The sequence below is a fragment of the Scomber scombrus genome, chromosome 2 (assembly GCF_963691925.1).
Source record: "Scomber scombrus chromosome 2, fScoSco1.1, whole genome shotgun sequence".
Taxonomy (NCBI): Eukaryota; Metazoa; Chordata; class Actinopteri; order Scombriformes; family Scombridae; genus Scomber; species Scomber scombrus.
Window position 1 is genome coordinate 16,231,191 of NC_084971.1, and position 14,210 is coordinate 16,245,400.

At 42.6% G+C, this 14,210-nt stretch overlaps 1 protein-coding gene across 7 annotated transcripts in view; it reads left to right on the forward strand.

The window, feature by feature from the left end:
• LOC133990173 (nuclear factor 1 X-type-like) overlaps positions 1–14,210 on the forward strand; it is a gene marked incomplete in the record, with an annotated part of 106,904 nt that overhangs the window by 78,024 nt on the left and 14,670 nt on the right. For 5 of the 7 annotated variants that reach the window (XM_062428348.1, XM_062428357.1, XM_062428377.1 and 2 more), the window contains 6 exon segments: positions 7,333–7,395; positions 7,694–7,768; positions 8,019–8,142; positions 8,602–8,637; positions 9,066–9,193; positions 10,480–10,554. In XM_062428348.1, coding sequence (XP_062284332.1) covers positions 7,333–7,395; positions 7,694–7,768; positions 8,019–8,142; positions 8,602–8,637; positions 9,066–9,193; positions 10,480–10,554 — 501 coding nt within the window. 7 annotated transcript variants of the gene reach the window in all.

Sequence of the window (14,210 nt, forward strand, 5' to 3'; positions counted from 1 at the left end):
ACTTTTATTTTGCTGCCTTTGATACACTTACAGTAAGTCTCCTTCATAACCCAATTTCTATCATGGCATATGAGTGGCATATGTTGTTGCAGAATTAAACCCCTGTCAATTGTATAACTAGGCAGAATTTTGTAGTACCAGCATTCAACACATTTTTCTGAAATCTTCTCCCTGTTGGAAATAACATCGTAGTTATTCCATACCTCAAACAGAAATAATTATCCTGATGCTATTTAAGAAGTTACTTCACCCGTTCTGTATTGTTTCACATGCTTTGATTTAAGGGAACAAGCTATGGCACGAGTGTGGAAACTAAGTACATGACTCATTTTCGGCTCAATAGAGGAAACTGATTGTGCTGCCAATATGATTGAAAAAGTATTTAAAAAATATTTTAAGCCTCGATAAACAAATTTTAGGGCACTGTGTAACAAAAAGTTGAGTATAAAACCCTTACTTCAAGCTTAATTTCATATCTCAACAACATGATGGTGTCCCAATGACACACAGCTGAGAGAACCCCAATAATAAACCCAACATAATAGCAACAACAGTGTGGGTTTTTCTTTTTTTCTTTTACAAACACTGAAACCAGGGCTAGCCATTATTAGTTCACACATATAACAGTAGATTCACGCATCCTGTGCATTATTGTCATTGGATAACATTTTACATCTGTCTTCTTTTTTTTTAAAAGGGATACTTAAGAGTTAAGAGATGATATGCAGAATATAGCCATTCACTTTTTACCCTTTCAACAAAGGTAAAACTGACCATTTTATCATGCAATGAAGTAATGCAAAACTTTGGTTTAGTTGCAACTTTGTTCTTTCATGCTCTTACTCCTGGAATTTCCCAAAATTGATTTTTAAAGGCCATTAGGTAGGCTAATTTAATATAATCTATCCCATTTTGGGGATACTACCTCTGGGCCTATAGCTTAATTATTAGCCTAGCTTATATTGTAGCAGTTTGGGAATACCCTGGTGACTTTACAAAACCTTTGAATGAAACGTGTCTCAAGAAACACATAGGGGACCCATTTTTAAAGGACTCGTGCAACTTAGTGACATTATAGAATATGGTGTAGCTGGGTCACACCGCTCCACAGTGATCTGCACTAATGGAGCCAAAAGGTGATGGTGGGTTGAGGATAAGAGTATGAATGGAGAGAGGGAGGAACAACGGGAAGGAGAGAAGGGGATAAAAGAGGTGGTGGGGGGATATGTATGGGCATCCAGCCAGCCACATACCCCCCACCTCCCTAAACCTCCACTCAGCACCCCCGCATCTCACTATCACCCACTCCACCCATTCCCTACGAGTTCATGCATACTCTCTAGACCGCTAACCCCCCTCCCTTTCCCTCTCCCACTTTCTTTTGCTCCTTTTCCTCTCCTCCATGCTCCCAGCCTTGTAATCCCCTTCTCCCTCCTCTCACTGCTCTTCCCTTCATCCTTCCCCCTCGCTCCTCTCTTCTCCTTCTTCCCCCCCATGCCTCTCTCTCTTTCTTTCTTTCCATCCCTCCCCTCGTCTCTCAGCATCCCTCTCTCCTGGGTCTTCTTGCCTTGGTGTGGTGCTGTTGGCAGAGCGTGGGCGCAGGCGGCACACAGACGGGAGCACAGATGGGCAGCAAGCTGCGCAGGGCGGCCAGGCACACCTGCTCCACACACAAAAAAAAAAACACACACACACACTCACTCTCTCTCTCTCTCGCTCTCTCTCACACACACATATACAGAGCCCTACTCTGCCACCTCGCCACACAGCCTGCCTGCCTGGCACAGTGGCACAGTAATACAGGGACACAAACACAAATACACACAGACACACGGCATACATACATACATGCGTATACATTCATTTGTACATCCACACATATATACATACATACAGTGTAAACGTTTATGCATAGATTTTTTTTACATACAGAGTGTATAAACCATGCAAACAGATATTGCTATTTACTCATATCATCTTATTTCACCATATAATACAATATATTAGTTTTCCGAAATCATTTTTTCTAATTTTAAGTTTCACTTGTAAGTATTTGCTTCTTGCAGAGTAGACATTTGAAAAGGTCACGTTCACACTTCTGGCTCACCACATGGGGGTTAACACTTTTCACACAAAAGCATTAACACACACACACACATATATATATATATATATATATATACCATGAACAGTAGTATTAATAAAGACTTCTTCACATTAAACAGAAATATTCCCTCCTATGACACAGAGTTAAATAATTAAAAAATAAAACGGGAAAAAATAAATATATAAATAAAAACAAAAAATAATAAAATAATATACAATAAAAGAGCGGAGTGAACATCTGTGTGGGATAGCCAGGGGGATTAGGAGGGTTTGGAACATTTTAAGCGCATTAAGGATTAAAAAAAGGTCAGAATGTTTAGCAACATACCGATAAACCTCTTAAGCGAAACCCAATTGGGAGGCTGTACCGCGTTATCCTGTGTTTTGGGGAGGAGAAGAGAGGAGAAGGAGGGGGGAGAGTAGAGTTGACATTTGTTCCAACAAGGAGGGGAATCTCAGTGAACCACCATGCTGTGCACATACATGTTGTTACACCCATGCTTGCACACACATACGGATGCACGCTGGTTTGATGTGGCTACACAGCAACATTAGCTCACTTGTTAGTTTTGTGCGCATGCCTCTGCACTCTGTCACTTCTTTCAGTTTTTGACCTTGACCTTTACTCTGGTTTTATGCCATGTTAACAATTCACACATTTCCACACTTGGAGAAATTTAATTAGTGCATTTTCAGTTTTGTATGTTCGTGGCTTAAATCGCTTTTAGGTCACGTTTGGATGTGTTTTAATCTGGGATTTTTTTTTCCAGCAGAGCTTTAGTTGCCTGCTTTGCTCTGCTCCATGGCTGTCTGCTGGCCACGAAGAGTGACAGACTGGCAACTCTGTCTGACCTCTCACACCAGTCGGTCAACAGCACAATCCAACAGGTCACTGAGCCAAAACCTAATCCACAACTGATGGTCGGTTGGTGGGTGGGAGCTTTGATAGACGGGGTAACAGACCGGTTGGTCTTGTGCAACAAGTAATGGTGGAGTAGTGAGATGGGAGTAACGTAATACACAAGGTCCTGCTGGAGAATGATCAACTAAGTGTAGGTTGATGACAGGGATGGAGGTGCTTTGAGAAGACCAAAATTCACATATGACAAAAAATGAGGAGAAGAATTTAGTGAAGGATAGAAAGGTCCCAAAAAATATGTCAAAAACCACTGACATATTGGGGGGGGTTGTGATATTTGCCCGAGAGCCTGTAGTGAACTTCTGCTGACAGCAACTAACAACTGCTGCTGCCGTCATTGAGCTGCAGCCACAAAGAACCACTGAAGTTATTAAACAGACTTTCGACACAAATGCCCCACAAAAAGGCCTCAATGTTTCAACTAATCAAGTGCTAAAGGGCCAATATGTTAACAAACATTTGTTTTATACACATTTGGGAGGAACAGAAAGACATGGGCATCCCATTTAGTCATTTTTCTTGCGGCCATTTGCCTGCAGCAGTTTTAGGTCTTATGTTCTCACAGGTTTGGCACACTTCTCATTTACTTTGGCTCTACAACACAGTACAATATTTAACTCTGCAAAAGTATTTTTTTTTTCTCTCGTGATCTTTTTCCGAAAATGTGCGTCTTCTACTTACATACTTTACATTTCTTTAAACCTCAGAATTCACTCCCTCCCCTGCAGGACTTTTCAGGCTTTTTACATGTTGGTAAAAGAAATTGAGTACAACGCTACATTTGTAGTCAGCGAGTTGTATTTAAATCTGGTTTGAATAATATTTTCAGCCAAGTTCCTGCTGATGACTGTGGTGCCTCATTGCCCCAAGTGTTGTATTACTGTAGTCTGACTCATGTAGTGGATGTCATAGAGTCAAACTCCAGTGTCAAGTGGGACTGGAGTTTGAAGATATTTAAAAATAGGTGTGACAGGTGTAGATGACATATGCACCAATAGAAAAACTATGTCTGTAATGGTGATGATGGTAATTCAATTTAATAATTGAATTACCATCATCAGTTGTCAAATATAGTTGTTTTTTAAGCATATTTAGCATTTTAGCATATCCCTAATTCAAACAAACCAACAAATGCTTCTTGATTATGAAATGCACATCATCAGGTCATACTGTGTGCTCTCAGTTTGTGTGTGTGTGTGTGTGTGTGTGTGTGTGTGTGTGTGTGTGTGTGTGTGTGTGTCTCTGTGTAGGCTGAAAGGTTTTAGGTTAGAGTTGGGGTTGCTGGCGGTGGAGGTGGAGGGGCATCCGGGGAGCTGCAGGACTATGATTGGGGTTGCTGAAGGGAGGGCTTTGGGGGGCTGCGGTGGGAAGATAAGGGGCTGGATGTGTGGTTAGAAGGGTGGTTGGGGAGGGTTGGAGGGGGTTGCGGCTGCTGTCGTAGTTATTCTGCAGCTGGCAGAGCGGTGATAACCAGTAAGCAGACCTCCTCTGTTGCACCTCCCTCTCCCCCTGTCTTCCTCACTTCCTCACTTCTCTGCACAGAGCTGGTCATTGTCGAACTTAACAGTGGCACTGATTTCCATAAGTGATGTACTGTTGTCTTATCGCACTGTTAGTCGGCTGATGATCCTGAGCTCAGAAATATAGAGCCAGTTAAGAACTCTTCTTGGGCAAGATCCAATAAAACTAGTTAGGCCTTGTTATTCTAAGTATTATATGAAATAAGTGTCTATGAGCTGAATTCTTTTTCTAGACAGCACAAACCTAACTTCAGCTCTTATGATCAAACTGAATTCAAAAAGGAAAACATAGAGGTGTCTGTTCTGTGTCTATCCTTTTGTTTTGTTTGCTCTGAGAGCTTGTGTGGTTTGGTCCGTCGAGGCCTGAGGGCGACATTGAGGACCGCTATCAATGTCCTGTCTACTGCACATATCTGTCTGACGGTCTTATCTACTATAAGCCTCAGCTTTCACCCTGTGTTTTTCACACGTCTACAACAGCTGAACATGTTGTGGTCATGACAGGCCAACAAAAGGCGATTGAAGGGACAGTAAGGGCACAGTTTCCAAGTGCAGGTTTTTTCCTAAATATGATATGTCCACATTGAAAATCAGTTGTTCTCTTTTACACTGTAAGATACACAGAACATGCAATTACATGGTACTCCACAATGTCAATGTCAGAGTTCCATTATACTTCATTCGGGTACTAGATGTGATAATAAAATATAAAAGTCTAAAAGATTTTTTTCGTGAAGCAACACATGTACTATGCCATGCTAAAGTCACTTTGTAAACTTTATTCCTCTGTGATATTTGTGCCTTGAACCACCATCCATAGTGGTCCGTTCTCTTAAAGTCTTGTGGCAGTAAAGTGTCCTCTTTAACTCACATATTAGACAATAAAATATCTGTCATGCATACTGTACAGTAAGGTTATGCTGTGTAATCAACCAGCGCATGTATGGTGTGAGAAATAGAGTGTTTACAGTATTGTAGAGCCCTGTGGTGAAATACTACACGACGGTAAAAAGTCCAGTGAAGTCAGGTTGTTTTCTCAACAGCTTTCATTGGCCATCATATATGTTTACTCTGAGTGTGTACCTCAATGTTTGTCCACGTATGAGTGTGTGTGTGGGGGCGCAGCCTCGTATGTTTGGAGTGAGTGTCGTCAGTTAGCTGGAATGTGGCGCAACCGCCAATGCTAAGATGGCTGCCAAGCTCTAAGATGGCTGCCAGGATTACACCCAGCCAGTGAGAGACAGAGAAGAGTGAGAGATTCTGCATGAGAAGAGAGAGGAAAAAGAAGCTCTCTTTCATTTCTGTGTTCTCTTTCTTTCTTTCTTTCTTTCTTTCATTCTCGCTCTCGTCTGTCTCGCCCCTCTCTCTGTGGATAAGCAGTGCTTCGTAGGCAGCGAGACAGGTCTGTTATTGTTTCTGCTCAGTAATCTGTGGCTTAGTGTGGCTGCAAGGCAAGTGCTGCTGGCAGGAGTCTGTGTGCTCTGTTATCACCTACAGCCTGCAGATAAACACCTCCTTTAGCTAGCTTGCTAGCTAGCTGCAGCCTAGCTAGGCCTGAATGGATGGCCAATAGCATAAGCCCCCCCACACACACGCACACCAGTCCTGGAAATGGAGCTTAGTCTCATTCACCGATTCAGACACGTGGCCACAAAGGTTGATGCAATTCATGCAGCAGCTCAGCCTATGTCATATTTTGTTAAACATTTATGCATCCTCACATGTGACATATTGGACAGGAATGCTCCATCTTTAGAACAACTTTTAGCTGCTCTCATGTAACAAAACTTCATCTTGCATCCTCTTTCAGCCTGAAGCTCCTCCAGTTCTAATTTTGGCCTTTTGTTGCCAAGACTTGGCATGTTTGTTAAGCCCAATGCATCCGTAGACCAGTCATAACAGGTGTGTGTGTGTGTGTGTGTGTGTGTGTGTGTGTGTGTGTGTGTGTGTGTGTGTGTGTGTGTGTGTGTGTGTGTGTGTGTGTGTGTGTGTGTGTGTGTGTGTGTGTGTGTGGGTGGGTGGGTGGGTGGGTGTGTGTGTATGTGAGCATGTATTTGTGTTATGCTCATTCGATCCCAGGGGGGAAAGTTTTCCCTCAACGTTAAAAATACTCTCAATTCCCTTGGGGCATCCAGACAGGCATGGTCAGCCGTTTCAGTGGTCTGTGTGTGTGTATACATATTTATCTGTGTGTGAGTGTGTCAATGCAAGGATTAAAACATGTATTAAAGTATGAAAATTAGAGAAAGAAACAGATTGAGAAAGAGTGTGCATAGTTGTGTGGGTGTGTGATTGTGTGCGTGTGCGTGTGTGTGTGTGTGTGAGATTGAGTGAGTGTGTAAGGTGCTCTGTTTACGCAGACTAAATCCCTATCAGCAAGAAGGTATTAAATAGGATTAGGGTGAGGGATATGATTGCGTGGTTAGATAATGGCATAGCAGCACACTGTAAATCATCACACCTTAAGTCAGGAGGGACAGAGGGAGATGGGAGAGAACATTCTTAGATACAAGACTGTCACACAAAAATGTGTGATTTCACACACACACACACACACATACACTCACAAGATGTATACCATACCCCAGCACATACTGAGAGTCCCTCTTATTCCTTCTCACACCTCAAATATCACAGTCTTGGCAGCATGCATACATAGCTCTGATTCACTGAGACATGGTACACTTAGCAGTATGTTTTTCATTACTTTTTTTTACAGCGTACAAACCAGATCCTAACCATTTGTCTTTGTCTGCTCCTCCCCTCTGTGTTTCTGTTTCTGTGCAGAATCCGGACAATCAGACAGCTCCAGCCAACAAGGGGACACAGACATCAAACCACCGCCCAATGGTAGGTACACAACACACACACATCCATGTCCAAACACTGTCAAATCAGCATACTAGAATTGATTCCATCATGCTTATCAGTCTTAACATATTCCAATTATGGATCCAATTAGCAAACACACTCACACAGATGTTGATCCACAAACATAGTTGCAGATGGTCGCCCTCTCAAAGGGATGTGATTTTCAGGGTTTCTTCTCATGTTTTTTGAGAAGCACAATTTAATGAATTCTGATCGAGTGTTTTTGTCACTAAAGCTTTTGTGTGTGTCTCGATCACATCCTTTTTTTTCTCTACAGGGCACCTGAGTTTCCAGGACTGCTTTGTCACCTCAGGAGTGTGGAACGTGGCGGAGCTGGTCAGAGTGTCGCAGAGTAAGTTGCAAAAGCAATGATTTGAAAAATGATTTGCAGCACATATGTTCTTGATTGGGACTAAAACTGCAACAAAATTACACCATTTTAAGTTATTTTTACACTGAAGGAGCCCAGTCCAATCCAGTGTATAGAGCTTTTGAGTATACTGTAGTAATGACACCGCTCACTAAAATTTTTTTGTTTATACACTTCATATCAGCATCTCTCCATTTGTCTTTTTTCTAACCTTGTTCTCTCTCCCTGTTAGCTCCTGTAGCCACGGCGTCAGGTCCTAACTTCTCACTGGCTGACCTGGACAGTAGTCCCAGCTACTACAACATCAACCAGGTGGCCCTGGGGCGACGCTCCCTCACCTCCCCTCCTTCCACCAGGTACATACACACCTGCACACACAGACAACAGTCGTGTACGTTGCTCAGGAAAAGCCAATGACCAATATAGAAGTCCAGCTGTCTACTAGTCGGGTCTCTTGTGGGTGAAGCCACCATGTGACAGTATCAGTGCTACCTTGGTATATGAATTGCTAATGCCAAGGGCAGACTGAAAGGAAGTGTCAAATCACACTATTATCTGCTAACAATACATCAGTTATTTTCCCAATGTTGGCAAGTGCTGGCAAGTTAAGTACACCATTTAGTTTTCATAGAATGAATGGTATTTTGTACTACAGTCTTGGAATCTGTCCTGAACCTCCCCATATGTGTGCATCTCTCTGTTAGCTGTTCTCCTCTTTATGAATGTGTGAAGGCTCTTTCTGCTTTCCCTCTTTTGTGTCTTTCTTAACTTGTCTTTTTCTATCTTCTGACCTCTGTCCTCTGCTGTCACTTTAGGTCTGAGGTGGAGTTGTACGCAAATCTTCCACGGAGGTAGTTACAAACACCTACAAAGACACAAACTAATGGCACACATGCACAGAAATGCACACACACATACATACACACACACACACACACACACACTCACACATAGAGAGAGATTCTTACTGTGTGGCTGTCTCTACTTTGTAACTATTATTTCCGTTTTTTCCTTTTTTATTTGTACTTTTCACATTTCTTGTGCTTTGTCTTTTCTGCTCCAAGACTTTCTGTCAGTAATATCGTTTCCACTAAGCTGCAAAACTTGGAGCCTCTTTAAACGTCTAAGTGCCTGTTTATAAGATTACTTTTGTATTATCAATTCCGTTTTATTCTTGATCCAAACATTACCTAACATTATATATTTTTCATCCCTCCTCTCTCCCTCTCTTTCTGACTCCCACTCTTCCTCCGCATCCCACCAAACATCCTCCTCTCAGCTCCACCAAGAGGAAGTCGTTAGACGACAGTGAGCTGGAGAGCCCCACAGATGATGTTTTCTATCCTGGACGCTCACCTGCTGCCAGCTCCTCACAGTCCAGTGCGTGGCCCAACGACATGGATGCAGGTACCCCACCCCAATCCCACCTCACATTTGTCACCCACTAAGCAAGCGTCACCAAACTTCCTCACACTCCTGCCTGTCCCCCCACCATCACCAAAGTCCAAACTGATGCCTCCATCTAACTTTCTCTCTTCTCCACACCCTACCTCAATCCCCTGCCTTCACCCTTGTGGTACAGACAACTCTGAACACCCATCTGAATCTCCCACTCACCCACCAACCCCCTTTGCTAAAGCCCTGCACCCCAGCCTGTCCATTCTACAAATCAGGGAAACAGCAACACGTAAAACTTCAGCTCATAAACACCACACATAGATAAATGTGTTGATCATTTTTCAAGAACAACAAAAATGAGGAGTGCTCCATTTGTCTAATATTAAATGTGTCCGGGATTGACCAGTGTCTGTTGGCCACAGTGTGTAGCAATATAAAGCAAAAACATTTCAAGTAGTTTATGAATGTAGTATCCCTGTCATATATTTAAATATATAAACCACGTAGACTTGAAATGTGTGAAGCACACTCTTCATTTAGATTTGTCTCAGATCAGCACTTTTTCTTTTATGGCAAGGACACAGAGGCATCTGCCAAAGAAAGGAGCTCTGGATACATAATGAGAAGCCAGGTTTAAATGTAGCCATGTCCTGGAAGAAAAACATTATTAAATAAATAAATAAAACCAGCCAGTTATTTTACACTGATTGGAATTGTTTTTTCCTTTATTGTTCAGTTAATTGATTTAAACGCATCAACATTATTTCAATTACAGTCAGTGCCATTTTTTTTGGTCAACATTTCTCCAACACCATCACTATAACCCCAGAAAATTGAATTTATCATGGATAAATGGGGCTAAATGCTATCCACCAAATAGGTCTAGACTATCTGGAATATAAATGTCAAGATGCATCAAGGATACAGGATAAGAGCTTACAGCAGCCTGTATTAAGGCTTTATGTTGGTGTTCCCATTGTTTTGGTAGTACCCACTACCTCTATGATTCTGCTTTGGACATTACCCCCTCAGTAATCCTACCTCATCCCTCCAACAACCCAATAATTCCAAGAAAAACCCCTCTCTCGGTCACTTCACTTCACTCTCCCAAACACTCCACGTTAAAACCATAATCACACATACAGTTCACCCGATGTTGTTTCAATTATCACTACCTCCATCATACACAAATGCTCACTCTTAACTCTCTCTCTATCCCTCATTATCTCTCTCCCTGTCTCTCTATCTCACTCTTCCCCTATCTCATTGTTAACAATACCCTTCTCCACTTTCAGTGCAGCACCATTTGGCGAGTGTGCAGGAGAGGAAGATAAAACATGAAAACGATGGCGTGCAGTTTCCTTACCATGGTTAGAACAACATTGATTACACTCATATATATTTGCTATTTATCAGCATTTATGTACAGTAGCTCAGTCATTCTCTGTGTATGGGTGTGCATACTATATATATATATATATAAATATATATACATATGTATATATATGTGTATATATTATATACTGTATGTGTATGTTTGTATGTGAGTTGAATGAATGTCTGTGGTAAGGACAATGATAAAAAAAAAATGGGACTGTACTTGTGTATTAACCTCAGCAATGTGTAGTTGTTAACAGATTGATATCTTTGCTGCTGATCAAACTTGCATTATCATCATCATTTCCTTTGAGGTAGTGGGATTGTCTGGGATTATCCAGTTAGGCGTTTCATTCTGTGTTAAACATGAGGCTACATGTAGCTCACCTAAGATTCCTGGCGTTATCTCTCTGAAGTCATGTCAGTCCTCCCAGCGGAATTTTAACTGACAGATGTCACCAGGCTAACACTGACAACACCAGCAGGCATATTCATTCGCTGCGTGCATTCTGCCTCACAGACACATACTTCAACATGCAAGATGACTCACTGTTATACAGACAGACCTCCCTCCACATACTCTCACACAATGTTTGCACGCGCACACACATGCACATATACTGTACATAGAGAGATACACTCCACCCTCACATACACATACACATACACATACACACATAGTGATTTACACACTTAGAACCCCCCTCATATGCAGACATTCACACATTGAAACACACATGCTTATCATGCTCCCCACCCCTGCAGGTGTTCAGGTGCCTGCCTTGCCTCCATCCCTCTGTTTCTCCATCCCTCCCTCGCTTCAAATCCCTCATTAAGACGCTTACCGTCTGTGGATCAGAGGTGTAAAACCCTTCCTCCTGCTCCTTAGCTCTCCCTTCAACCCTCCATCCCTGTCTCCCTTCTGTCTAATTGAAAACGTGTACAGCAGGAAGGACCCTGGGGAGGGAGAAAAGATGTCAGTGGAGAGAAGGAGGAGAGAGAAGCAGAAAGCAGGCAAGTGGATGGGAAGAGTGGGAGGTGAGAGCGGGAAGAGAGGAGAGAAGAAGACTTTAGTGTACTCAAATGGAGCTAGCTAATGAGAGAGAGGGGTTACCAGGATGTGAACAAGAGGAGCCAAGAGTGCAGGTTAGGTTTTGCCCCAGTCTACTCTCATTCAAGCCTCAGCGGCTGCTCTCCTGCTCCTGCTCCACTTAGCTGTAAATGTAATTAAGAGGCTGCTCATCAGAGCCACAACAGAGGCTGCCACACGCCTTTGCGCACCAGAGCCTCACCTCCCATCTTTTTTACTGTTTGTCTCTCTCTCACTTTTGCTCTTTCTCTTTCTCTCTATGTATGTGTACCACCCCCTTACTCTCCAAAGTGCAGCACACAGCCTTGTACACCTCCTAATGAGTTGGCAAATAGAAGTGCAGAATAGCAAGCAAATCTGGACCCTTTACCCAATTAATTTACAAAGTCCAAGTGAAAAATTGTGAAGCCAAAAGACTTTGTAATTATTAACTGTAACTTGTGTGGGTTTGGAGATTGTTTTAATAGTAGCTAGTACAAAACAAGTTTCACACTCTAGGAAAAGCAAGGCAAACAGGAGAGATTGATAGGTACAGGCGAGCAAGAAGGAAGCGAGTAGAGAATGTGTGGTTTTGGTATGGTGTGTATCCAATTTTCCAAAGGATCCCACCTGCCACAGGCAAAGCTCATCTGGGAATTCCTGTCCAGGTGGGGGGTATATAAACAAGCGAGAACATACACACACACACACACGTGCACATACACACACTTACACAAAGCAAGGGGCTGCATAAAAAAATCACAGAGTACACAGTCACAACCAGGTGCGCCTCACCGTCTGTCCACAGCACAATCCACTCCCTCTGACTCCCTCCATAACCAATAGAGCACACACATCCAGCAACAAACACACACATATGAGGATGCATTCATACATATACATCACACAAACACTGTTACATTAAGATATACACATGATAGATTTCTACACACACATATAACACAGCCCACACACACACACACACACACACACACACACACACACACACACACACACACACACACACACACACACACACACACATGCACACAGCTGAAGCATGGTCCCAGATGGTGTTTCCGTGTGTGTGTAGCCTTGGGATCCATGAGGATGCTGGAGACATCTGCTCCACAGGGGCTAGAGGAGGGGTGGGGGAGGTTAGTGGAGGCAAACGTAACAACCACGATTCCATATTAGTTCCAAATGATTGGGAAATTTTCCTGGGACACCAGAGACTCGTGGTGGTGGTGGTGGTGGGGGCCTTGCTTGGTGCTTTGAGTTAACTGTTACAGGATCTTTGAGGGATACGGCTGGACTTACATATGTGGTTCAAATCACTGGAGACAAGAGAATTCCCTGACTTTCCTTCACTTGTTTAAACCACTCACTATCTTCTATCTTTCCCAATTATGTGTGTGTGTGTGTGTGTGTGAGTGTGTGTGTCTGTGTGTGCTTCACAGGCGCATCTGGTGGCAGGCCTGTTAGTGCAAAGAGACAGAAGGGTCATCATGGGAGCGCTTGATTGGTTGCCAGTGAAAAACTAAGGCTTGCCAGGAGAGGAAACAGTGCAGTTGTGGCACATATACACACAAACACACACACAGATGAACCAGATCAGACTATTGCATACTCTCTGAAGTGCTGTAATATTGTCTTTCACATTCACCTGGTGATAGTGATAGTGATTTAAGTTCCAATATATACACAGATGTCAATCTTCATCTGATCTTCTCTGTGTTTTCTAGCTCTGATTTCTATACTTCAGCTTAATCTTAAGCTTCCAAAATGAGAGCACATAAGACTACCTCACGAAAACCATAACTGTTAAATCTATAAGGTTCTGGTTTTACACTAACAAATCTCAATCTTTCCCAGAACTAACCTCCAGTGCTTATCCTTGTTTAAGTCTCTGCAGACTGCTCTTAATTCCACTTTGCTCCCACCAGTGTCACAGTGTCATTGCAATCACTGCTAACTATTGGTGTCTGAAGTGGGATCGGGGTTGTCTTCATGCTTGGAATCTGTCTGACAGTACAATACGCCCCCAGACTCCCGCTACAGTTGGGGGAAAAAAAAGAAATATATGTCTGCTAAAGACATAAATGGTTCACACATATTCACTCCCACCTGCTTCAGACTTAACTCTTTCACACAGGGAGGGAAGGTTTTACACGCCCCCACACTCCCATAGACTTTCACACGTCTCCAGCTGGAGAACTGAGGAGGAATCGTATTTAATGCCTTGTTTGATGCGGAGGGGCCACAGAAATAGACTACAAAAACAAGAGTCTAAAAACAAGTTTAAAAAGAGAACAGTATCACATCACTCACTTGTTAGGAAGATTAGAAGAAAACTTACTGAAGAAGAAATCTGTCTATTGTCTCATCAGTTAAATGTGATGGCATTGTAAGGGTCTTTTGTTTTTTTGTGTTTGAAAGTGTGCTTGTGCTTTCGAGTGTGTTCAGACATCAAGTGTGTGTGAGTGAGTGTGTGCGTTAGAGATAATAACCATATTTAACATCTTATGACATTCCAATTTCATACATGTCGTCAGAGCAACGCATTGAAAAACAAGACAC